We start from the raw sequence: 25,824 nt of genomic DNA, 5'->3' as shown, positions 1-25,824 counted from the left end.
TCAGCCTTTTTGGAACAGGGAACATTCCTTTATTTACACAGTTATTCAAAGAAATATTTATATAACAAAATAAATTTAAAAAAAAAATTGTTTGGCCACTATTGCCAAACACCTTTATTAATGCGATACAGAGTTTTTGCAGAGTGATCTATGTAAAGGGTTTCTTGGTATTTTAACAAGTTAAAAAAATATAAATAATAATAATCTTGATAATTTTAACTGAAATAATAATGTTAATATTTTCTTTCATTCTTGTGTGTTATTATTAATTCAAACTGGTTTTTTCAAAATTAGAATATATTTTCTGTCATTCAATAACTACTTGCACTTATACACATAGATCAGGTCAATTTGGAAAATCATTAAAAGCTAATATAAAATAAGTAGAGTAACAGTATCAGGTCATGATAAAGAAATTTATTTTGTTAAAACATCGTCCAGATTTTTAATTTCTTGCGTGACTTTTTCTGAATTTACGCAGCAGTGGAAACCTTGCATAAAAGTTGCGCTTTTCCAGAACCTAATTTAGAATATTAAAAATCCCAATAATTTTTTTAACACGGATTCAACTGTCAACTGTCACTTTGACATATCTTGTCTTTGCTCTTGTGCGCGTGTTTTCCGATTTTCTCTGCGGGTTGGTGCGTCATGGACGTTAGGGGTTGTTGAATCGAGCAGGAAAAACCCCATAAAAAGTGCGATGGTGTCCCCCAAGGCGGTGTTGGGACTCTGTGCGGGAGTTTCCGCGACCCTCTTCATCGGATACTGCATCTACTTCGACAAAAAACGCCACACAGACCCAGATTTTAAGAAGAAATTACGTGAACGTAAGTTGAGGTTATGTCAGATAAAGGGGAAACAAGACTCATTTCTGCCTTTTTTTGATTGATTTTTCCTTGTGTGAAAGGTTTATTTTCAGTTCAACACAATTCTATATAAAACTCCTCTGTTACCCAGATAATATTTACTCCATAGATGACATCTGTGATTTGTTTACTTTATGTAACAATTTTTTTTTCTATTTAATCATTGATTAACTTAAGAACGCTTTTCAGGACGCAGAGCACAAAGGGCTAATAATTCATCGGGAAAGCGCACAAAAACAGTTTTCCCCGATATGAAAGATCACGAGGCAGTACAAAGGTTCTTCCTTCAAGAGATCCAACTTGGAGAAGAACTTTTGGCCGCCGGAGATTTGGAAAATGGAGTGGACCATTTGGGCAATGCCGTTGCCGTTTGCGGTCAACCCAATGATCTTTTACAGGTACTTCTATAATGCAATAAACATTTTGGACAGGTACTATTACATTGATGGGGGGTTTTTAGGTGCTACAGCAAACCTTACAACCAGAAGTGTTCCATCTATTGGTCAAGAGGCTGCCCGCAGTGGCTCCTCGCATTATGAAAGCACAAAGTTCATCTCTCCAAGAGGACGATGTCGAGTGATGGAGATGATTTTTTTTGTTTAAGCTCCTAGTCTCAAGGACTTTTTTTTAGTGTCAAATCACATTTATACTTTTGTGCTTCAGGTTTGAATGCAATAAATTATTTAGGAAAATTTAATGCATTCGTAAATATTTAAAGAGTGGTGGCAGAAAGTTTTTTTTTTGTTTGTTTGATGGAATATAGTACAAATGTATTTCATATATTGTGTATATGATAAATACAATGCCTAAAGTTGTCACTAAAAAAATACACCTTGCCGTAGTCTTGTTGGATAGATAAAGTTTAAATATGTGTTGTTCTAATTGGAGGAAACTATTTTCAGTAATAAAGCAGGAGGTTTGTTGCATAAAGCAATACTATTAATTGATTTGTTGTTCTTTTTTATATCGTCTTGAGTTTCTGTAAATAAAGGTTAAAAGCAACTATTAGCTAATTTTTTGTTTAATTTTAAGGATAATTTAAGAAATTAGAAATATTAAAGAATTGCTACTGTAAACAAGGGCGTCGCCAGCCGGTAAGCTAGGGAGGAGCAGCATGAAAGAACTAAAGACAAAAAACAAAAATTTTAATTAAAAAAAAATAAAAACTGAACAAAAGATTTACATGAAAATCAATTGAAACATAATCTTCTAGGGTTCTTTGCGAATTCGTTAGTCACTTTGTTAACAAAATCGTCGCAAGTTTTTAAAAATGTGTTGCCTGTGTACACTCATCATAGCGAGGCCATTGAGTCAAGTTTCAGACATAGTGCTCCTCAACCAGGTTTTGATTCTCCTAAGGCTACTAAATGACCTTTTAACTGTACAAGTCGTACAAGGTAATGCAACAAGGATCTGTAAAGCCTTCTTAATTTCAGGAAAGAAATCATCAGTTTCCTTGAGGATGTCCACAACACTCATTTTGACCGATTCTGGTTTTTCCTCCCATATTTTTTTCCAAAGCTCTATCTCATTTTGGATATTTGTAACACCGTAAAAATTTTTTAAATTCCTCGCAAGCCTCTTCAAGTTCTTCCAAAGAAATGTTTTTCATTTGCGCAGGATGTAGTTTTGACAAAGTAAATGATTAAAAAGTCTATTTTTTTCAGAAAACCTTATTTCTAGGGAATTTATAATTGAGTCCAAATAAGGAATTGTTATGGACCTGCGCCAAAATTCTGAGGGGCTTTTTGATGGGTGGTTGCTACGGTGTTGTTGTCTTTCAGCAGTACGCGGTATTGATTTCATATCCAATCCAATTTTTTCCGCAACACCAGAAGAATCTTTCGTTGAAAATTTCTTCTGTTATTTTTTCGGGATTCTCACGGTGGTTTTTGATCAGTTTTAAAATACGACCAATATGCTGTGATGCCTGAACTGCATCCAAGGAGACTGATTGGAGCACGTTTACTGTTGGTTCTAAAAGAGCGGAATATTTGGCTACCAATCCAAGGCTAAAAATAAACGAAACTTTGGAAGCTGCAGCATGGAGCTGATATGCATGTTTCCTTGTCGCAATATTGTCATCTCGAGACAGGTTTCTAGTGCCTCCATTATATCACAAAAGTTCTCTTTAAAAACTCTGATGCTCTTGTATTTCTCGCTCCACCTTGTTTCGCACAGCTTGGGAATATTGGGTATTAATTTTCTTCTTAGAACCGATTCACGAAAAAATGTTATTATATCTTTGTTGGCCCCAACTGTATTTCGGATCTCCGGCAAAGCATTCAGATCATTGATTACCAGGTTGAGTTTATGTGACGAGCAATGAAAAAATAGTGCTTTCTTGTATTTTTTACGCAAAATGGCCTGAACGCCACCTTCTTTTCCAGACATCGTGGCACAACCATCGAATCCCAAACCAACGCATTTATCTGGATCGAGATCCTCTTTCGTCAGGAATTCGTTTATTCGATTTAGCGTCCAAGGCTGTAAGCTCAGCAAATCCGAGGAATACTTCAATGTTGCTGGTTTCCTCATCAAAATATCTTATGCCAACTGAGAGCTGTTTCTTTCCAGAGATATCCGCTGTTTCGTCTGCTAAAATGTTATATGCTTGCGATATCTTCACATTTTTGATGCAATCGGCCTTAATAACATCTCCACAAATACTGATAATCTCATTCTGGATGTCAACTGATCGATAACTTGCATTTTTCTTTCCATGCTCAAGATGGTTTTTTAAAATAGTGTCTCCTGCGTCAATTCGCATCTTACACAGCCCTTCCAGAATTCCATCACCATAGCTTGCCTCCCTTAATGCTAGGTCGTGGGATTCGCAAAACGCAATGCAGGAAATAATCGATCTTATAATTTTCCTGTTTTTTTCAAGACTTTCCTGAGAGTATTTGTTAATTTGCACATCTACTTGCACATTATCAAGAAAAGATTTAGCTGCTTCCAATGCCGTCTTATGAAAGTGAGTATCTGCGTGTTTTCTGCAGTATTCATGAACATCTTTGAACTTACAAAACGGCCTTTTAATGAACGAACCTAAAACACCTCTAACGGAGCTCAGATTGGGTGGAAATAGTGTACATAATTTACAGAAGGCTCCTTTTTGTTGGCGGGAGTATGCTAACCATGGTGAGTACATTTCCAACCAGGAATGATTGAATTTTCTTTTCAGATACTGGGCGTTTTTGGCAAAGTCGTACGTTTTCCGTAGTATCCGTAGGTTCTTGGCTCAAAGTAAGCGTAATCATTTCAATTCGCTTTTCATTTGCGAGCGCTTCGAGCCCCCGAAATGTAAATATGTATAGGTATAGTAAAGCCTTATCTTAGATTGAAGTTACCTAATAGCCTAATTATTAAGTGAAGAAATTATTAAGTTTTCAATTAGCCGGATGACTGGTTTAGCGTTAACCTCTAGGCCTCTAGAGGGGGGGAAACTGCCTCCCCTGCCCCTCTCTACTGCCTTTTAGAACATAGTATCTAAAAGGCAGTTAGATAACTTGTTCCGCTGGGTTAAGAGATTCTTGTAAACCTCTCTTTATATCTCAAAAAATCCTAACTCTTTTTTCTCTTTTTATCTTAGAAACAGCTACTCTTATTCATAAATGTCCTAAACCTCCCTCTAACACTGGTCATATGACTCGCCAGGTTAACGATTTTCCCTTACCAATCCCTACATCCTCCCTCACCAAGAACTCACTTATATACCTTAGCAAAAAAATTTACAACCATGTTCCTCTATGTATCAGACAAATTTTAGAAGTTAAGAGATTCAAAAAGGAATTAAAATCACTTTTATTATCCAGGGCATATTATAGCCTTGACGATTTTTTTAATGATACCTTTTAACCTGTGCTCTGACATCATTTTAGTGTTTTAGTTTTGTTTCCTGTTAAATAATTTAATTTACTTCTTCTAAATTCTGTTTTATTGATAGCTCTACTTATTTTTTAATGAAATTTATCAAAAAGATGCTTTTTTTTTCTCAATCTGTAATGTAATGGTAATGTGTGTAAATTTTATGGTAAAGTGTTTTAGATGTTATGTTTGTTTGAAATTTAAAGTGAATTTGGAATTTTTTAGTTTTTAGGATGCTTGTACACAAGATTTTGTTGTCTTACGTAATATAGCACATTTTCTTTCTTTCTTTCTCTGGTGACGCCCTTGCTTGTAAACAATTTTGTTATTGGCACCAATTGCACCTATTGCCTAAAATAATGATTTACAGATAGGTTTGTAGAAATGTGATCCTTATTATTTTGTCTCTGTGTCAAGCCTTGAACACTTTTTTCTTTTAACAATCCAGAGTTTCATTAGAAAGAAAAATATGTTGTATTATGTAAGCTAAAAAAATTACAAATTTATTTAAGTCTCATATAGAACCAATATCTACATATTCCTAGTAATAGAGTTCCTAAGTATAAAATTTTTCAGAAACACCATACCAATAACAGGCTTAAAAATAAGTAAAGCTGCTGCCAATAACAATTAGAGAAAGTATATTATACATTATCAACTAAAGTAGATGAAACAAAATAAAAGCTATCACAAAATATCAAAATTATGTTAGAGCATAGGTCAAAAATAATTAAGAAATTCATCAAGGCCTTAGGTAATAAAACTGAGTTTAAATTGCTTTTGAGCTTATTAATATTTAATGTTTCTCTAATACATAGAGGAACATGATTGTAAATTTTTTTACTTTGGTTTATAAGCAAGTTTCTGGTATGTGAGGATGTAAGACAAATCATCTATCTGAACCAGTGTTAGAGGAAGGTTTAGGATATTAATGAATAAGCGTAGATGTTTCCAGAGGTAGGATTTTTTGAGATATGAAGAGGGGTTTACAAGAATCTCTTAACCCAGCAGAATATAGATATCTAACTGCTTGTGTTTGTATCATAGAAATAATGTTTACTAACCCCTTGTCGGTTAAACACCAAAAAGGCGTTCAATAACAAAAATGAGACTCGATGAGAGAAAAGTATTCTGAACGTGCAACCACAGCTCTGCCCTCCTTAGTTAAAACGTCCTTACTACAAAATTCTCTTTTTTTGGCTTATTACATTTTATTGACCTATCAAATAATATCTACCTCCTTGGCTAAATTAAAAAGTCCTAACTACATTCTTTATGCCTTAAATTCACCTAAATATATTGTTCGATGTGCAGAAAAGACGATAATCCCAAATTAAAATGTCCGATCTATCTTTTTCTAAGTTAAAATGTCCTAAGTAGCATTCCGTTTGTAGAATATTCATTTGTGCCAGTAGGGGCCTATTCGAAAAGTGCTAGGCAAGTGGCAATAATATGGCACGAAGGGGTTGCGGGTCGAAATGAGAAAAAATTAATTTTAACTTTTTTTTTATATAACAGAGACTTATGTTACGATCCGGCTTGACGACTGTGCAGCTCAAAACAAAAATTGGGCTTTTTTTTTTCTTTACGTTGTAAACTCTATCGAGACTGAACTGGAGAATTTGGAAATAAAATACTTTTAATCTGGTCACACTTTTATGTCCGCGGACTCGTTCCAGATAGAACAATTATTGAAAAGGTACGGTAAGGTATTCGATATTAATGATTTTGAATCGGCTGTAGAAAAGGCAAAGTCATCTAAGGTCCATGTAAAAGAGATGAACATAAAAAACTTTTTTGAATGAAAAGATTGTTCATCCAAGTTTAAGCTTCAAAAAAATGTTCCCAAAACTTACTTGCAGAATATGGTACATTTGCACTTTAAAAGGGAATAAAATGTGTGGTACTACAAAAATGCCTTTTCGGAAGAACCAAAACCTTCTTGCTGAACACAATGTCGAGGTGTAAAATTAAAAAGAAAACAAGATCTGATTTCTAAGCTACGTCCTATTATTCCAGCTAACCGAATGATATTCTGGAGGAATTAGCCGTTTCCGAAAATAATGATACTGACAATAAAGAAAATGTAGATTTCCAGTAAGAGTAAAGCACTTTTTGAGTAACTGATTTCCATTCATAATGATTTCATGATTTACTTTCATCCTTTTTTTTTAATCTTCTAATGTTTTATTAGTGAGTAATTTAGTTATAATGTTAATTTCAAATGTAACTCCTGTGTCTTTAATAAAAATCAGTCCAAATATATATATGTATTTTTTTTTATTATAATTACCTTACTAAGTTAAAAAGTTCTATCTAACTTTTTTTTCTAAAATTTCACCAAATATTGAATCTAGTCCCTTATAAAATATTAGTTTTCATAAAATCTCATTTAAAATATGATCTTGGAAAGGTGACCATAAATGGTTATACCGAAGAACTTACAGTTTTCTTCATTTTGCAAGGGAGATTCTTCTTACCAAGCATCATGCCTTGGACGTCACACTTAAACCCCATAATAAGGGTCTTACCCACATTAAACACAAACCTTTTTTAAGTACACCACTTTAATAAAACCTTAAAATCTTCGAAAACCTGAGCTCTAATGTAATCAGATCAGAATCTTTATGATTCCATAATAATGGTAGCATCACTAGCAAACTGAACTACTTTGCCTTGCAGTTTTTTAGGCTCATAGTCATTTACATATAGCAAAAACAATAGTGGTCCCAACATTGAACCTTGATTTCAAGGATCTAGAATCAGATAGACACCCAGATACTGTAACTCTCTGAGAACGATTTTATAGATAGGATTCCAGCCATTACAATGTCACATCCCTTAAATTTCATGATCCCACAATCAAATGCCTTGGATAGATCACAAAACACTGTCACTGCTGACTTTTTAGAATTTAACGACACATAGACACTCTGCAAAAAGCTAAAAACAGCATCACGAGTTTCCGTATAACAGTTTGAAATACAAATTGTTTTGCAGATGAAATGCTATTATGTTGTACAAAGATAAAATTCCACTTTTTGCAAGTTTTTCTGGTCAGTATGTAATCTCTAAACTTTACGAAACAAGAATAACTAATGCTATGGACTAATATAAAGGGTTTTAGGTCTTTATCTTAAAACCCTAGGATTGGTCCATTCAGTCATAAAACTGTTCACTTCACAAATACTATGTCGCAATATTTGTTTCATTTAAATATTCCATATACAATCCTATAGGACATAAAAATCAAGCAATGAGTTACAAAGTCTTGATTTCTCATTCATTGATCTCTTTGTTATTAGGTTCAGATGCTTTATAAATGTCAATACCTCAGAAAATGTTTAGGCACGTCAAATAGGAGAGGGTTGGAGCAATTCTCCCTCTGTCTCGTGTAATGATTTTGGATATCTGTTGTTGTATAGATTGCTCATTTAAAACAAATAAAAACTAAACACTCGAGTACATATACAGAATGAAAGCTTAGAATATATTTAACTAATAAACTGCAAAGATCTGCCAGTAGTCATCCCTGTAACCCAAACCATAATATGCAGCTTTCAGAGTATGGAGGCTCACAGAACTCTTCAAATTCCCAAGATGAAAGACATAATATAGTATCAGTCTCAAATTTTTTTGTCAGGTTTTCAATATGGACATCTCAAACTGCATAACATACTTGTAGACCCAGGTAGCCACCTCAAACCTGGGTCTACAAGTATGCTCAAAAATGTAGCGCTTGTATAATGCCCACAATTACCCACTGAAGACATTTCAGGGAAGCGGTAAGATTATCTTGTTATTGTTTAAAAGAAATTTTAAGATCATCAAAAAGAATATACTGAGATACACTTTCCATTAGAGGCAAATCATAATGTAAATTAAAAAAATTATTGGTCCCAGGATAAATCTCTATGGAGCACACCAATATTTAATTCTCTCCCCACTCAACACTTCACCAACCCTGTTTACGGTTGATTAAAGTCTATCCATTTCTGTTTGTTCAGGACGAGGCTATGCGACATTGTCAAAAGCCTTGCTAAGGTCACAAAACACGCTAGAGAAGTAATCAATCCGGTCATAGACGTTCATGATAAATTCCACCAAACTGACGAGAGCCTGTGCATTATCGTTCCCAGATCCAAAACCATATGGACACCCTGTAAATAACTTATTATTTTCCAAGTATAAAGTTTTCTGGTTGGAAATATATTTTTAAAAGACTTTCGATATTGTAGGTGCAATACAAATTAGCTTATAGTTTGAAGTGCCTTGTTTAGACCCGAATTTAAAAATTGGTGTGACCATATGAGTTGAGGTTCTGAAGGAAAGAAACTCTAGAGACATAGATTTATTAATTTTGTAAGGGGATACATTATTTGGTTTTTAACAAAGGGACTATCAGTCTATATGTCGTAGCCAAATTATAAAAGTTGTCGTTTTATAAAACGCCTAGTCGTTTTATAAACGGCGGCCAGATTGTCAAATATTAATTGTCAACTCATTATTTTGCTATCTGGCTAGCCATTTTATAAAACGACCATGACAACTTTGCCAGAATGTCAAACGGTAATGTTTTCACCATTTAACCATTTAGAGTATTTCAGTCGGTTTGTAAAATACGAATTCTATTTAAAAGTATTTAATAAAATATAAATTATTGATATCAACATACATATTTGGCAGCACTAAGCAGATAAAAATTGTCCTTGTAACTATAAGACAGTTAGATGAATATGTTAATATGCTTTATTTTATGAATAAAATTTATTATTTATTAATAAAAAACACTAAAAATACAATATTCTTACTATGTATACATAAGCATACTTCATTTATTGGAACATGGACCACTAAAATAAAAAAGCACCTACTGGTACATTTTTCGCGAGCCTTAAACTATTATAATTATTATTAATGTGTTATTGTATCATGTTACATACTTACCCTTATAAAACTCTTCTAACTGGGAATAAAAGTAGTTTTTATCTACTCCCGCCGCTGCTACTTTAACAGGATCCATATTTTTAGAGTATTAAACAAACCAAGAAGAGTTGTAACTAAACGAACCAAGCAAAACTGAAATTATGGATCAAATTTGAGTATCTGGCTAATACTGGCTGCCGTTTTTTAAAAGACTAAAATGCATCACTCATCACAATGTCATAATATGAAACGATGAAATGTCTTTTTAGCGTTTAATAATCGGGCCAAGCAGTCAGCGTAGTTTTATAAAACGCCTAGTCGTTTTATAAAATGGCTATAGCCAGATAGCAAAATAATGAGTTGACAATTAATATTTGACAATCTGGCCGCCGTTTATAAAACGACTAGGCGTTTTATAAAACGGCAGCTTTTATAATCTGGCTACGACATATATATATCAGAGCTATATCAATAATCTCTATTACCATAATAAAGCTTACTTCCTGGAAAGATAAATGTAATGAGGAAGCATCCAATTGAGAAATGTTGTAGAAGGGGTCAAAATTAACTTCAGGTATTCCCTCACAAGCTTTACGGCTATATCAGAAAATAACTCATTCGGATCAATTTTAGCTTTTTGTTGGATTCTTTCACTGTTCATTACATTCTACATAATATTGATTGCATTTTCAGAGGAATTTATAATTCTATCATTGGAACTTTTTTTTGATTTCTTGATTGTCTTTTGTTAACCGTTCAATCTTAATTTTGTTACATGATGGTGCTCTACAGAGCACTCATTAACTAAAAGTCATTTGTCACAAAAAGCACTTTTTATTAAAAACATTCCTATACACTGTAAAGTATATCAATATTAAAAATAAATAATTAAATGCCATATATACAAAGTGACCACACGTCCCGATTTTCGAGGGGTAGTCCCGCTTTTTGGTGGACTGTTTATTAAAAATAACCAAACGATTCAAATAAATCGTTTAAAAAAGTACACTATATGTTACAATGTTGAATTTTTGATCTTACATGGTGCAATTGCATTTGCAAGGACAAAAACCGAAGCAATTATTGGTAAAATTTTTTTCACTAAAGAATAATTTGAACAATAAAATGATTTGCCTGTAAGAAGCATCATAAAAATCCACGTTTTTATAAAACTTTAACAAACGTAAGACAAATATTGGCTTAGTTGACGAAAATGATATGAAAGCAGCTGTTACTGCAGTTTTAAATGGAGGTCTATCTACAAAAGCGGCTTCACTGCGATTTGCCATACCTCGTACCACGTTGCGACGATATATTTTAAAATGCCGTGACCAAAATATTAACTGGGAAGAGCCGATATTTCCAAAAATGTGCCTTAATTACGAATGCCGAAAAATTTTTACACATGAAGAGGAGGCAGTTTTATGCCAATATTTAATTCGGTGCGAAAAACTTCAACATGGCTTACAACCAAAAACCGCTAGAAAGCTAGCTTATGATCTTGCAGTTGCAAATAATAAACAAATTCCGCAAAGTTGGCATACAAATGAATCTGCCGGCCCAGACTGGTTTAGTGCTTTTATGAAGCGGAATCCCATTGTCAAGATCTGTAGCATTCAATAAAGTCGTAGTTCATAAATGATACGATACTTTGTTAAAACTGTATGAAAAGTAACTTACTTTAGATGCCAGTAAAATTTATAACGTCGACGAAATTGCATTGATGACTGTGCAAGGATCAACTAAAGTTATTGCAGAGAAGGGTCAGAGACAACTTGGGCAAGTGACTTCTGCGGAACGGGGCATTCTAGTTACTATGTGTGGAGCAATTAATGCTATTGGAAATTGTGTTCCACCACTATTAGTGTTTCCAAGAGTAATTTTTCGAGATAATATGATCAAGAATGCTCCAGTAGGAACAGTGGGAGCAGCCTCGCCCAACGGATGGATGACTTCGAAAATATTTGAATCTTGGTTACAGCATTTTATTAAACATGTCAAGCCCGCGAAAGAAGATCCGATATTACTAATCATGGATAACCATGAAACACACTTATCCTATAAAGTGATCTCCTTAGCTAAAAAATCAGGAATAATTCTGTTCAGCTGCCACCGCACGCACAAGCCATAAATTGCAGCCTCTGGATAAATGTGTGTATGGACCACTAAAAACATATTATAATAATGCTTGTAAATCTTGGCTGGCTAATAATCCCGGAAAGCGTACCACTATATACGAAATAGCCGAACTTTTAGGCGTTGCTTATCCTCTTGCCTTTTCACACAAAAATTGCATATCTGGTTTTGCTAGTACAGAAATATTCCCCTTAACAAGTTTCTATATGGAGATGCTGAGTATGTAGCAGCAGAAGTCACAGATAAGCCAGAAAAACCAAAGAACCAAACTTCACATATAGAACCTGAGAAGACAGTGAGACCAAACACCCCGTTAAATCAGGTCATCCCGACCACCAGCTCTTGTAATTCAATTCCTTTGAAAAATGATACATTAGTGAATCAAAATGAGTCTAGATTACCTTTAATCTCTCCTGAAAATTTACGACCATATCCAAAAGTTAATGACATTAAAGAACGAAAAACCGGACGTAAAAAAAAGAAGCAGAGATATTGACAAGCACACCTGTAATGAACAGAATATATAGAAAAATGTCGAAAGGAGAGTTTGAAACAAAAACAGAATAAACAAGATAACACTGTAACAGGTAAGAAAAATATAATGAAACTAATGCCATCCAGCAGTGAAAGTGAGGGTGAATTATCAGACTTAGCCGAGAGCCATACTTCCGACGAAGAGATTTTTGAATCAGATGAAGACATTGTTGAACTGGATGAAAATTTGGACAATATACATGTTAAGTGCTATTTGTTGGTTCGGTTTGCAACTAAAAAGACAATAAGGTTCTATGTGGGCCAAGTCGAAGATATTGAACGCGACGAATATAAAGTTAATTTCTTAAGGAAGAAAGGCAATAAGTTTTTTTTTCCTCAAGTGAAAGATGAGGCATCAGTCCCAGTTTTTGATATTGTTTCGATTTTACCAGCCCCTTTAGATTATGGTGGTACTTCCAGATTACGTACAACTTATAAGTTCGGTGTTGACTTTAGTGGATACAATATAATGTAATCTTCCCTAAATATTAGTTTTAACCTGTATTTCTTTGTTAGTGACCAGTGTGCCCCAATGTCATGGCCACTCTACCCCTGGTGCGGGGTACAGTGGCCAAAAATCAAGGCGGATTAAAATGTTTATTTTTTTTTAAATATATTTTGCGTTATTAGTATAGACTATGTTCTTTATTTCCCTTAAAGAAAAAATCAAATACCTTAAATGGGCTGAAAAATATGCCAACAATAAGTAAAAGGTGGCCACTGTGACCCGGTCTCCCCTACTTGGTTACAGCAAAACACGATGGCTAGCTCTTTTACCAGCTGTAGAAAATATGCAAATTATGAAAATCATAATTTTTATCACAAGTTCGTTGTCCAAGAATATTGCAGCTCTTTTTTGGGAAATGACACATCACAAATTTGGCTTCTGTTTTCAGCATTATTTCACAATGGTGTGAAAATTAGTGAAAAATTTAAATTATGGAGGTGTTAAATAAAATCAATAATTTACCAGAAGGAACGACTTTAATTATTCAAAAGGGCATCACTAATCATCCCTCCAATCCATCACAGACTGGAAGAAAAAGATGCCATTAAACGACTTGATTTTCTGAAGATGTCAAATTATTTTTATAGCTGCTTAGAATATCTTTTCTAGAAGAATGGACAGTTCAGTTAAAAGATATTAAAAATTGTAATGGGGTGACATTAAAAAAGTAGATTTTATGGTAAGTTTAACCTTTTGAATATATCAGTAACCATTTTCCGAAAATGACCTTTTTGATGAGGTGTCTTTGGTAAAATGTATGGTACAAATGAAAAAATTAAATGTTGTTTGTTTGCAAATGTGGAACAGACAAAAAATGGATGGAGTTATTCATTCATTTTATTATTTCCTTCAACAGAACAATATTCCTTATCAAAATATGTTGAAAATTGTAGAATTCGCACTGCTGAAACAACGCAGTTGAACATTAAAACTTTAAAACCTATATAAAGGGTAAAATATAATTTGACCAATTTATATGAAATATTTCGCGACTTATAAATAAATGATTCACTTGAATCAAAAATATAACTGTGTATAAAAAATTTAATTTGATTAAAAATCATGACTATTACTTTTTACAAATATTTTTATAGTTACCAATGTTTAGTAACCAATACACTTTTGTACAAGTACATGACTGTATCCAATAAAATTTATATAACTAAATTGTAATTCTCATTTTATCCCACTTCTCTCAATGAAAATGTGGTCACTTTGCATAAACAATAACTAAATTCATTAATTATACTCCACCGTTTTCTGCTTAGGCACATAATACATGTTATCCAAAAAGTACTTAGTAATGTCTCCCACTATAGACCTATCGGGCAACTTTTGGGCAGTACCATAGAGAGCCATTTTACCCTCGACGGGTACCGAGGGATCCTTCATAATTTCCGCGACCGCCTCTTTAACATCATCCAAGAATTTCTGTGCAATGGTTGCTCTGGTGTGTAACTTAGTGATGCAAATATGAATTCCCGAGGGATATTGCAAAACGTTTAAACTCCAGCCGCGTTTCTCCAACGCGTCGGATAACCTTAAAATGTCAAAGTCGTGACTCCCGATGGCCACCACACTGGTAGCCGGCTGACCGAATATGAAAATTCCCTTAATACGTCGCAGTCCTTTTTCGATAAAACGCGTGGTATAAATTATGTCCTTGGTGCTGTCCACGTAACCATTTAATCCGTGGTAGAGTAAAGTCGCCCAGCAGGTGGCGATGTTGCCACCAGATCTACTGCCGTTTACAGTTGGTGATCCGTAGACTCCCCCAACCCAGTCGGTTGTTACGGTGTATTGACAGTGGCGGTACTTGGGGTCTCTGTATAAAATTACAGAGGTGCCTTTAGGGGCGAAACCGTATTTATGGGTGTCAGCCGATATGCTCGTCACCCCTTTTAATCGGAAATCGGTTACGGTGGGCGGATATCCCGCTTTTTCCATAAAAACGGTTAATAGGCCGCCTAAGCAAGAGTCTACGTGCACCGGGATGTTGTATTTGAGGCCCAGCTCTGATATTTCTGCAATGTTGTCAACAGTACCTAAAGAGAAACAAATCATGGCAATGTGACTCAGGAAATTATCTTACAATAGTTTTTTTAAATCTGTTACAAGTAATTTATAACATCTTGTTATACTATTACATTACTATAATAAATTACAAGTAAATCAATGTTTTAAAATAGGTATTGCAAATTCGGGATCACCATCACGAAAATCTCGGGATCCCGGCCAAAATTAAGTATTCGAATATCCCGGGAATTCTACAGTTTAATCCCCGGAAAACAGGAACCACTAAAATTATTTCAATCTCGAAAATCCCGGAATCAATTAAATCTGATACAAGACATTTTAGAAAATCACTTCTGAAACATGATATGTTACAAAACTATGTGAATCAAGATCACGAAAAGGAATTTAAATTAATTTTAGACCGTCAAACACGTTGGAGCAGCCTTTTTATAAATGCTACCGCGTTTTATATTAGGTATTAGAAAATTGCATATGAAAAGCTACAGTTGATTTAAAAATGCCTTTCTTAATTGATACTGAATCAAACAGTTAACTCTAATAGAAGAACCAGTAAAGTTGAAACTTTAAAAAGCAGATATCGCAATGCAATTTATCATTGAAAAATAACAAAAAATACATAGCTACATTTGCGGTTAGGAAAAATATTAATAGACTCTTAGCTATTACTATAGCTTAGCTATTTGGAAAATTCGATAAGCCTACGAAGTGGAATATCGCCATTGCATGGAAAACCAGTAAAAAAAGCATTAGTGCGAGGAAGATAAACACCTCAAAATGCTTTAAATCAAGTCAAGTCAGATCGTTTAAAGAAGCCAGTGTAAAAAAAGAAACTGCCTGGTATTATTTCTTAAGAAATAGACTTGTTGAATAATGGTGGCAATCCTGGCATAAATCTTCTATTAACGTTTGACTTGAAAGATGTTTTTCCACGGCAGGGTTAATTTGTTCGAAAATTAGATCCAAATTAGAAGACAATACTATTTATTAAGGAAAAGTACATTCTGAAGTGGAGTGATGTAATATTGAAAAGTTTTGTAGGGATAGTCTTTTCTCCACAAATAAAATACCAAATCTTATGTTAGAAGTGATGCATTTCGGCAAGTGTTCTTGCTATCATCCGACTCTAATATACGACAGATAGCAACATTCTTTGTAATAGATAATTTCAAAAAATACAGATTAAAATGGCAAAATATTAAAAAACTTACAGGAAGTTACTAATTGTCCCTTTACATAGCAGAACAAAAATAATTCCAGAATGACATGTTGCACATATGCAGTAAACATTCAGTAAATAATTAAAATTACAACAAATTGAATAACCTCTGAGTAGCAGATTTCTAGTACTGAGAGCCAGTGAGAGAGAACCATCGGACTGCGGTGTTATTGGGTGTAAATAAAAAATAAATGTGTTCTAAATGGGATCCCAAAAACCCTTGAGGATGGCAATCCCTATTTTAAATCAATCTTGCTTCAAATTAGCCAAAACTCCTCCATGCTTCGGTTTCTTAACTAATGATTTATTTTAAGTACAGAAATGAAATCCCCAAAAATGGAAATCCAGAGCATTAAGATCAGTGCAATGGGATGGCAGTAAATATGATCTATCAATCCAATAGTTATTATTTAAAAAAAAATATTACTTAAACTTCTAAAGATCTGCATCATACTTTTACATGCCTTTATTAAAAAAAGGAAAATTGTAAACACCATATGCATCACATAACAAATTATAAAAATGTTCTTACCGTAGGGAAAGTTAGGTGCAGACCCAACAAGCATAACAGTATTCCGATTAATAGCCCTTTTCATTGCCTCAATATCAACTTGACAGGTGTTGGGATCAATGGGGATGTGCCTAAGTCTTATATTTAAGTACAAACCGGCCTTATCGAAACCAGAATGAGCAGTCACTGGGAGAACCTTCAATAAAACCATATTAAAGGCTTACCGGAGTAGAATTAAAAACAAACCATTTCAGGTCTCCTAATGCCTCTAGTTTCCTTGGCGTAATCTCTATAAGCTTTACAAGCCATCATAATTGACTCTGTGCCTCCAGTTGTCATGGTGCCACAAGAGTTTTCATCCCCATGAAAGAGGTTACAAATTATTTTAACTACTTCTGCTTCCATTTTACAAACACCTAAATGGGTTTTAATGTAACACACATTTGATAGAAAATTGGGGAAAAATTACCCGGAAACAGGTCTGGATGCAAAGGATTAGTGTAAGAAGACAGCTTAAAGACCTCTCCGACCAAATCTTTAACATTACTATCGTCAGCATAAACAGCTCCTGATGCCAAGCCACTCTGCCAAGCTTCCTCATTGATTCTTAGGTTTTCATGTAATTTTTTTATTATTTCATCTCTTTCCAGGCCCTTGTCAGGCAGCTCGACAATATAATCTAGATGTGCAGTTTTCTTTATTACATCCTCCTGAAATGTTTTGTTGATGGCATTTAGTTCGTCCTCAACTTTTCTTCTCACTTGTGGGATGTATTTTGCAAGGCGGAAAATAGTTTTTTTCCCTATAGAAAGTTGGAAAATGTTTTTCAAATTAAATATATAACATGCAAAATCACAGACTAAAATGTTACATATAAAATATCAAAACATAATTTAAGATTTAACACTAGAAATGAACAATACTATACATTAAGTAAAAAATGAGAATGACTATGAAAGAGTATGGAGGGCAAACAGAGAGCTTTTTAACTGTCTTGAATTCTCATCAATATGATACTAAATAATTTAGAAAAGCATAAAAAAAAATGTTTTAAGTTTGTTTGGGTGATTATTCTGCTCTGATAACCTTCTTGATGTGAAAACAACAATTGTAATTATTTTGAAACTTATTTCTTGCATTACTGCTATGATAATAATTTCATAAGTAGCACAAATATTTCAATAGGTTTTATTAATGTTGTCACTTAACAAAAACAAAGGATTAAATTATTAGGTAAGGTACACACTTTATGATTGAATTTGAATAGATTCCATTTTTATTCAAATATAGACTATATAAACAGGTCTGAGAATTGTCTACTCCAATGGATCCCAGAAGATTGTGTCCTTGGATAACAATCGTAAACAAAAAAAACAATAGCCTTGTCCAACGGGGATATCTCTGCAATTTACCAGAATGTTCGGGGACTTAATAGCAAAACACACGAATTCTACAAGTCAGTGTCCGGTGGCGATTATCAACTTATATGTGTATCTGAGACTTGGATTCAGGATGGTGTACGGGATCGAGAACTTTTTAAAAATAACTATTTAGTGTATCGTAAGGACCGAAATCTCGAGGCTCTTGGAGTTAAAAGAGGAGGTGGAGTTCTTGTTGCTGTTAGACATGACTTGGCATCTGTCAGGGTTGATTTGAAGGACTTGGAGGTCATACTACCATCTATGGATATTGTGGGTTGCAGGGTGTCTGTAAACAAGACAAGTGTTTATATTTTTGTTATATATATACCACCAAACTCGCCTTTAGAAAATTACTTGTCTCTCTTTGATTATCTTTCCTCTTTTAGGGCAATTCAGAACCAAAATATTTTGTTGTTGGGGGATTTTATTATGAGGTTTATACAGGATAATGTTTATGATTGTAACAGTAAACTTGCTGGCCTAAGGGATTTTATGGCGTTTTTGAATCTCTCTCAATTTAACAATGCCCCTAACTGCAACAATGATTTGCTTGATCTAGTTCTCTCCAACTTCCAGTGTTCTGTGGATAGGGACGACCAACCCCTTGTCACTGAGGATGCATATCACCCTGCTATTAATATCTCGTTGAATCTTGTCAAATTCGAGAGTGTTACAGATTTCCCCTCCAACAATGAGAGTCCTAAGTATAATTTTCGGAGGGCTAATTTTCCCTATCTTTACCAGCTTATCTCTGATGTGGATTGGACTTTTATACGCACCCAGTCAGATGTTAATGAGGCAGTTAAAACCTTTTATGACAAAATCCATGAATTTTTTTGTCTAGCTGTTCCTCGTTTTTGACCCTCTAATAGTAAATACTCATATCCTGTGTGGTACACTCATGAAATTAGGAAATTATTAAAATTATTCTTCATACACGGTGCTCTGCTGCTTATGAGGATTTTAGAGCTGCTAGGAGGGTAGTAAAAACAAAAATGGATCTTGCTTATCACGAGTATATATCCAGGACTGAGTCAGCTATTCGGAGTGATCCAAAGCAATTCTGGAGGTTCATTCACCTTAAACAAAACAACTCTCGCATTCCAGGTTCAATGAGCTATAAAGATACCACTGTTGTGGGTCCTAAAAGTATTGTAAATGCTTTTTCTGATTTTTTCAGGAGTGTTTATGTTGAGTCCTCTATTGCTCAGCCCAAAGAATCTGATACATATGGTTCAGACAACATTTTGGTCCAATCTTTTGTTGAGGCAGATGTAAGAAAAGCTTTACAGAAGTTCAAAAACAAAGAAACTGCGGGTCCTGACCAAATACCTTCATTTCTTTTGCGTGACTGTGCATCGGCCCTGGCTGTACCACTCTTACAAATCTTCAACTTATCACTCAGGACCAATACATTTCCGGAAGAGTGGAAAAAGGCTAAAATATGTCCAGTGTTTAAGAGTGGCGACCATGGCAGAATATTGATTGAATTGACACCGGTCTGTAGTTCTCTCTAATTTTTCGAAGGCCTTTGAGATATGTGTGCACGATAAATTGTCTCCTCAAATTAAGCACATAATTACAGAAAAGCAGCATGGTTTCTTTCAAAAAAGATCTACTGTCACTAATATGGCTTGTTTCTTGGAAACAGCATATCTAGTTATAAATCAGAAAAGCCAGTTGGATGTGCTGTACACAGACTTCTCAAAGGCTTTTGATCGGCTGGATCACGGTTTGCTGGCACGGAAGCTACCTTTGGCTGGATTTCATCCTTGTCTGGTGGAGTTCTTCATCTCATATCTGACTGGCAGGCTTCAGTATGTTGAATTTAATGGTTTTGGGTCTGAGTATCATGTGGCTTCGAGCGGTGCGCCCCAAGGCAGTAACCTCGCCCCAATGCTGTTTGATCTATTTATTAATAATTTAGTTGATTGTATGGAGAGTTTCTGTTTTTTATTCTCTGATTAGCTGAAGTTGTTTCGTATCATTCGTACTATGCTGGACTGCCTGAAGCTGCAAGAGGACATGAATAGGGTCTTTGAATGGTGTGAAAGAAATAAACTACCTCTAAACTGTGACAAATGTAAAAAAATTACAATTTCCATTCTTCATGAAGAGATTTTATACCCATATATATATTGAGTGGTTCTCCGTTGCTAGACTGTTCTTCAGTGAAGGATTTGGGCATTGAAGTAGATAAGAGGCTCACATTCAACCAGCATGTAGCACAGGTCACTGGTTCAGCCTTAAAATCCCTCGGGTTTATAGTAAGGTCCACTTCTCAATTTAAGAATATATCCAGCTTGACTGTATTGTACAATTCATTAGTAAAGTCTAAATTAATGTATGGCTCTATGTTGTGGTTCCCCATCTATGATGTTCATGTTAACAGACTGGAGTATGTACAGCGCAGATTCTTAAAGTTACTTTCTGTTAAGTTAGATGGAGTATATCCAGTAAGAGGTGTGGAACAGGAGTACCTGCTGAATAGATTCAACTATTTGTCACTAAAGCAAAGTACTATTCTCTCTAGTCAGATATTTTTATATAAACTTTGCAATAATAAAATTGATTGTTCTGAGCTCTTAGAGAGGCTACCTCTATTTGTTCCTCCTGCCAATACAAGGAGGCACCATATATTTTATCCCTCTCTTAACTTAACAAATCTGTCCAGCAAAGCTCCACTGTGCCGTGCTTGTACATGGTATAATCAGATGAATGCTATAGATGTCGACATCTTTAGCAGCACTGAATATGTTTTTAAAAAAAGGATGTGTTACTCTCTTAATTTGAATGATACCTGATTATTTTTCTGTGATTGTTATCATTTGGTTAGTGTGTCTTATATTCTTACAATTATGCTATTGTTTTAAATTTTGTTATCACTCTATATTGGATCTTATATTATTTTTTTTTGTACTACTTATTTAAGGTGCTTATAACTTGTACTGTTTTAATTTTAATTATTTCGATTGTCTTGTAATTGGGAATTTTCCTGTTGGACAATAAACTATTTGAATTGAACTGAAATAAAGAAGATATCTTACCTCGAACCGACAAGCTCTCATCTCTATCTAAAAAATCATAGAGCCAAACAATAAACAGGACAGAGCTAGTAGTTATTGAGACAATTTGCCAGGGCTCCTTCCCACTAAAGGTAATATTAATGCCACTTTTCAAAAGATCTAAAACCGCCCGCACAGTATCCATTTTTATAATTTTATAACAAAAAAGACTAAGAGCTTTGCTATGACTTGCAACTGAGACGGGAGTTTTAACTACCTGATAATTGATAAGATTAAACCTTAAACATCTCGTTAAATATTTAACTAATAAAATAAAGTAAAACGAGCTACTCAAGTTAAACAAGGTATTTAATAAAAAACGACCTTTGATTCAACCTCCAGTGAGATGAGATGAGCTCGTTTGTTATTGTTTGGCCGAACAAACATAACCCTATTTTGTCAAATTATTGACGTTTACCGGAGATTTGACATATTCCGTATAAGGTCATTGATTAGATGAAGGTAGTAGCGAGAATCGCTAAGAGATGGCGCTAATGTTAGTTTAACTACAATTTATCCCACTGTTTTGTAAAAAGTCTTATTTAAAAAATTTCTATAACTTTTTAACGATTTGACGTCAATATCAATGTGGAAAACTGAGTGCTATACTCTCTCTCAAAGTTTATAAGATTGGTTTTATCGTGAAGCGAAGTTAGTAAAGCCGCTACAAAACGTTGTTAAGCGGATAACGTAATTAACAACACTTCCCGAAGACGTTCAACGCGAGCGAGTTCCAAACTTTTAGGAAAGGTTTATCCAATTTTAACTTAAGCCAGGGAATAATGCAGTTAAAGGCACGGGGAATTTAGTGAAATAATACTTTTTTAGGTCAATCAGTTTTACTCATTAACTTTGTTTTGCTTAATTTAATTCCGGAAATGGTCTAACTGTATCATTGACGTCATCACTCTTTGGAAATAATTCATAAACTATCTCTGTTCCACTAACTGTAAAAGATTGATTAAAGTCGCCTGTGAAATTGTGACGTGTGATGTGTCACACTATGATAGTGCTTTAGAATTTCATAAAAAAGTAAAACTTAGAATGGCTTAAATTAAAAAAAATTAAGATTTCTCATGACAGAAATATTGGGCTTTCCGGACATGTGCATATATTCTCATTTTGTGCTTTTGGAAGTCCTAAAAAAACCGATAAAGATAACCCTTTTTTGACATTTACAGTAACAGCTTGGCTCATCTTAGGTTTGCTTGTATTGACAACTGACAGTTGGTTGTTATCATTCGATAATATCAATATTTGGCGGAAAATTTAAATTTTTATTGCGATATTTTAATATTTTAGCGCAAAATTGAGGTTTACACAAAACTTAAATTCAAACACGTATTCTACGAAAAAACATTCTTCTATATATATCACTCAAAGTACATCGAGAGTTTGTTCGCTTTTCAACTTTTAGTCAATAAACCGCCGACGAGAAAGCGAATAAAGCAAGGCATTCCAGACTTCGAATCCTGGAAGCGTAAATCCTTCAATCCCTAAAACGAAGTATATATTTGCGGCCGGGAGATTCAGATGTGGATATTGTCGTCGTCTAAATATATATATACTACCGTTTCCAATGTTGCCTTCCACGAAGTAAAATCTATTAGATACGACTTTACGGTAGACTTGATTCGTGCCGCAATCTTGATTTGCCTTTTGTATGCTCGGAAGGTTTGAAGACAAAATATTTTGACTCGTGTGTAAAAAAATCCATGAAATATGTAGATATACAGAGAGTCTCTCAAAGGGGAGTTCTTATGAAAACTAAAAAGAAGTTTCCTATTTGTAAAATGCCACATATTCAAAATATAAAGGGTGGCTTTTGTTTACTTGATATTATTTTATTTGTATACAACTTCTATAAACTAAAAAATGTAACAATATTTTGATGCACCTAACTGTTGACACTTGTATGTGCATAAACTCTTAAAATACATTCTAAAAAATATATAAAAACAAAATTCCAAAATGTATTAATTTACACGCTACCAGCGAAACTAAATAATCCTATAACATAATTATTGCTTCATCTTAGGTTTATTGATTATTAATTAATAAGTTCCATGTTGTCCGCAAGTGTCACACAAAGTCAAACTTCTTTATATTTGTACAAACTACAGAAATATAGTGCTTTCAAGCTACAAATTTTGGAATTACATAAGAGTGCAATAGAGTAAAGTTTGGGTTTAAACAATATAATGTTTAGTTTTAATTGGTCTCCTCAGAATGATATATACCATATTTTATCAGAGGTTCCACTAAAGATTTATAAAACGGTATAAGAGTTTTCTTAGTAAGAATTTGTTACAACAACAGATAAAATTTACGTATAAAAAAATTTAATTTATTGCAGGTACTGAACATGAAAATGTCACAGTCTAAAATTTATTATAACTCCTAAATATCTCACATGAGTAGTCAGTCCAGGAATTTTGATTTCTTGAAAATAAGGATGGTTTACAGTTGACAAGAAAAAGCTACATTATTTCTCTTGCCCACACTTACGCGTTAATTTATAATTTTCTAAAAAAAATTTAACAAGTTCCATATTTCTTATAAGCGCTAGTTTCATGCCATGTATCAGCAGAAAATATGAGTGCGGTATTATCTGCGTATGCTTTTATGCTTCGTAAAAGAAAAATCACCCGAATACAGTGGCTTGAGAAATACCAACTACTCTTCCTTGACTTCTTGTATTTATAATTTTGACATATCTATATAATCTATATAAGTATATTATGTACTATTCTATATATTCTTTCTAACATTTAAAAGTTTGGAATGGGACACTGTGTCAAACGCCTTTGCCAAATCCTAAAAAACTGCTTAATGACTTTTTTACCTTTATCTTATTTATTCTACATAAATTATAATATTTAATTTTGTCTGTTCCTTAGACATTTTCCAAATATTTTTGCTAAATTATTAATTATACTTATAGGACGATAGTTACTTACTTCTAGAGTACTGTCTGATTAAACATTCTTATATAAGGGGGTTATTAGAGAAACTGTAAAATGCTTATATGTACATGTCTTGTTTCAAAAATGTTATTTATTATATGGGTTAGAGGGTTTAATAGGTGATTACTCAACGCCTTTAGTACCCTGGATGTCTAACCTGTCTAAACCTGAGGCACAATTATTTTTGAAACTTTTTATATATAAGTCGCCTTCACTCTTATCGTGCGAGTTCAAAGGTCACCACGTAATATGAAACAAATTGAAAAATCAGTGGCTGCCAAAATGCCATTTCCTTGAGAGTTTGACAATACTTTGAACGCCGTCATGTGACATATTAAAGCCGCGTATACACCTTAGATCATAATTATTAACTGACGTGATGCCTTTAACGCCGTAAAAATGTCTGCGTACTACTACGTATCCGAGATTCGACATGTAAAACATACGTTTATTATTTCCTTTCATGACGTGAAAAAGCCCATAGCCCGTTGTATAAAGCCCAAGTATAAAGTCCGTTGGGTATACGCCTCATCGGTATATGCCTAGAATCCCCGATATTCTGCTAAGTTGCCAGATATAATATTTACTTTTCTTTTTTGAAAAATTGTCCGAAATAGACGAAATTCTCAATAACAATTTTTCTTTACGCAATAATATCTAAATCTAAGCATTTTATATTTTTTTATGAGAGCAAAAATGCCTCCCTAGCTTTTCATTAAAATTGTACATATTTCATTTAAAAATGGTTGTTACCTAAATTTTTGAGAAATTAGTATACGATTTAGCATGACCCTATGTATGTGCATAACATACTAATTTGTCGATTTCAGAACACAGCGTATAATATTTAACGATTATTTGATCTTGTCTTCTTCTTTGTCTATGTGTGATTGTGTTTTTTTGTAATAATTATTGGGAAACTATACATTTTGGTATAATGACAAACAATTAATTTTTATTGTGTGTGATGCAGTGCAGTCAGAGACCAGAAAACTACTTTCTTTGTTTAAAGGCAAGTTCATGTAACAATCTCACTTTTAAAATGACATTTTAATTTTATGATTTATTATTTGTCGTTCGACCCAATCTATACGTTGATGCACAGAAAATTAAAAAAGTTGTGTTATCTTTTCTTTTATATCAGTTAAAAGTCAAAAAAAGATAAAAAATAACTAAAAAAAACAACTGGTGAATGCGGCGGGCATTTCTATCTCCCAGCGCATTCACCAATTTATTTATTTAACATTTTTTAAAAAGATAAATACGAGGGGAGCTACGGCAGTTCTTTAAAATGTCGTTTTCTTATGAATATTTATTTATTTACACATTACAAGGCAAAAAAAGATTGAAACTAACTATTAAAAAAATGGAGAATGTGCCGGGCATATCTATCTCCCAGTGCATTCACCAATTTATTTACTTAACTTTGTTTAAAAAAATTTTTTTTGTACTTTTTAATCATACCTAAATAATAAACGATATAAATAAACGAAATGCAAAAAGAATACTAATTATTTTAATAACGAAAAAGAAAATAAGGGATTGCTTAGAATGTACAAGAAGAAGTAGCTAAAGCGCTTGGAATTAGTTTAAGAATGGTGCAAAAGGTTGTATATGAAAACAAGAACAATCTTATTTCCAAGCAGGAAACAAAGTGTAAAAGGAAGAAGCCGAAGACTGAAGATTTAAGTGAATGTCTAAAAATGAAGTAACAAATTTGACTAAAAAAAGAAACTAATTATAACTATCATTATCACTAACAGAGTCG

The 25,824-nt window shown here is 33.7% G+C and overlaps 2 protein-coding genes across 2 annotated transcripts; one reads left to right on the top strand and one right to left on the bottom strand.

Annotated features, from left to right (window-relative positions):
* Positions 1-590: 590 nt before the first annotated feature.
* Positions 591-1,869, top strand: LOC126735568 (mitochondrial import receptor subunit TOM20 homolog). The gene is made up of 3 exons (XM_050439597.1): positions 591-827; positions 1,056-1,264; positions 1,327-1,869. The coding sequence occupies exons 1-3, from the start codon at positions 701-703 to the stop codon at positions 1,444-1,446; spliced, it is 456 nt and encodes a 151-aa protein (XP_050295554.1). The 5' UTR covers positions 591-700; the 3' UTR covers positions 1,447-1,869.
* Positions 1,870-10,476: 8,607 nt separating this feature from the next.
* On the bottom strand, positions 10,477-21,469 carry LOC126735128 (sphingosine-1-phosphate lyase). The gene is made up of 5 exons (XM_050439059.1): positions 21,073-21,469; positions 17,074-17,406; positions 16,851-17,020; positions 16,626-16,800; positions 10,477-14,885 (listed from the first exon to the last, which is right to left on the bottom strand). Exons 1-5 carry the CDS (start codon positions 21,233-21,235, stop codon positions 14,080-14,082), a joined length of 1,647 nt encoding a protein of 548 aa, XP_050295016.1. The 5' UTR covers positions 21,236-21,469; the 3' UTR covers positions 10,477-14,079.
* Between the last annotated feature and the right edge of the window lie 4,355 nt (positions 21,470-25,824).

The sequence above is a fragment of the Anthonomus grandis genome, chromosome 4 (genome assembly GCF_022605725.1).
Source record: "Anthonomus grandis grandis chromosome 4, icAntGran1.3, whole genome shotgun sequence".
Classification (NCBI taxonomy): Eukaryota; Metazoa; Arthropoda; class Insecta; order Coleoptera; family Curculionidae; genus Anthonomus; species Anthonomus grandis.
The sequence above is the reverse complement of the archived record's forward strand: the minus strand, read 5'-3'. Positions and strand labels throughout refer to the sequence as shown.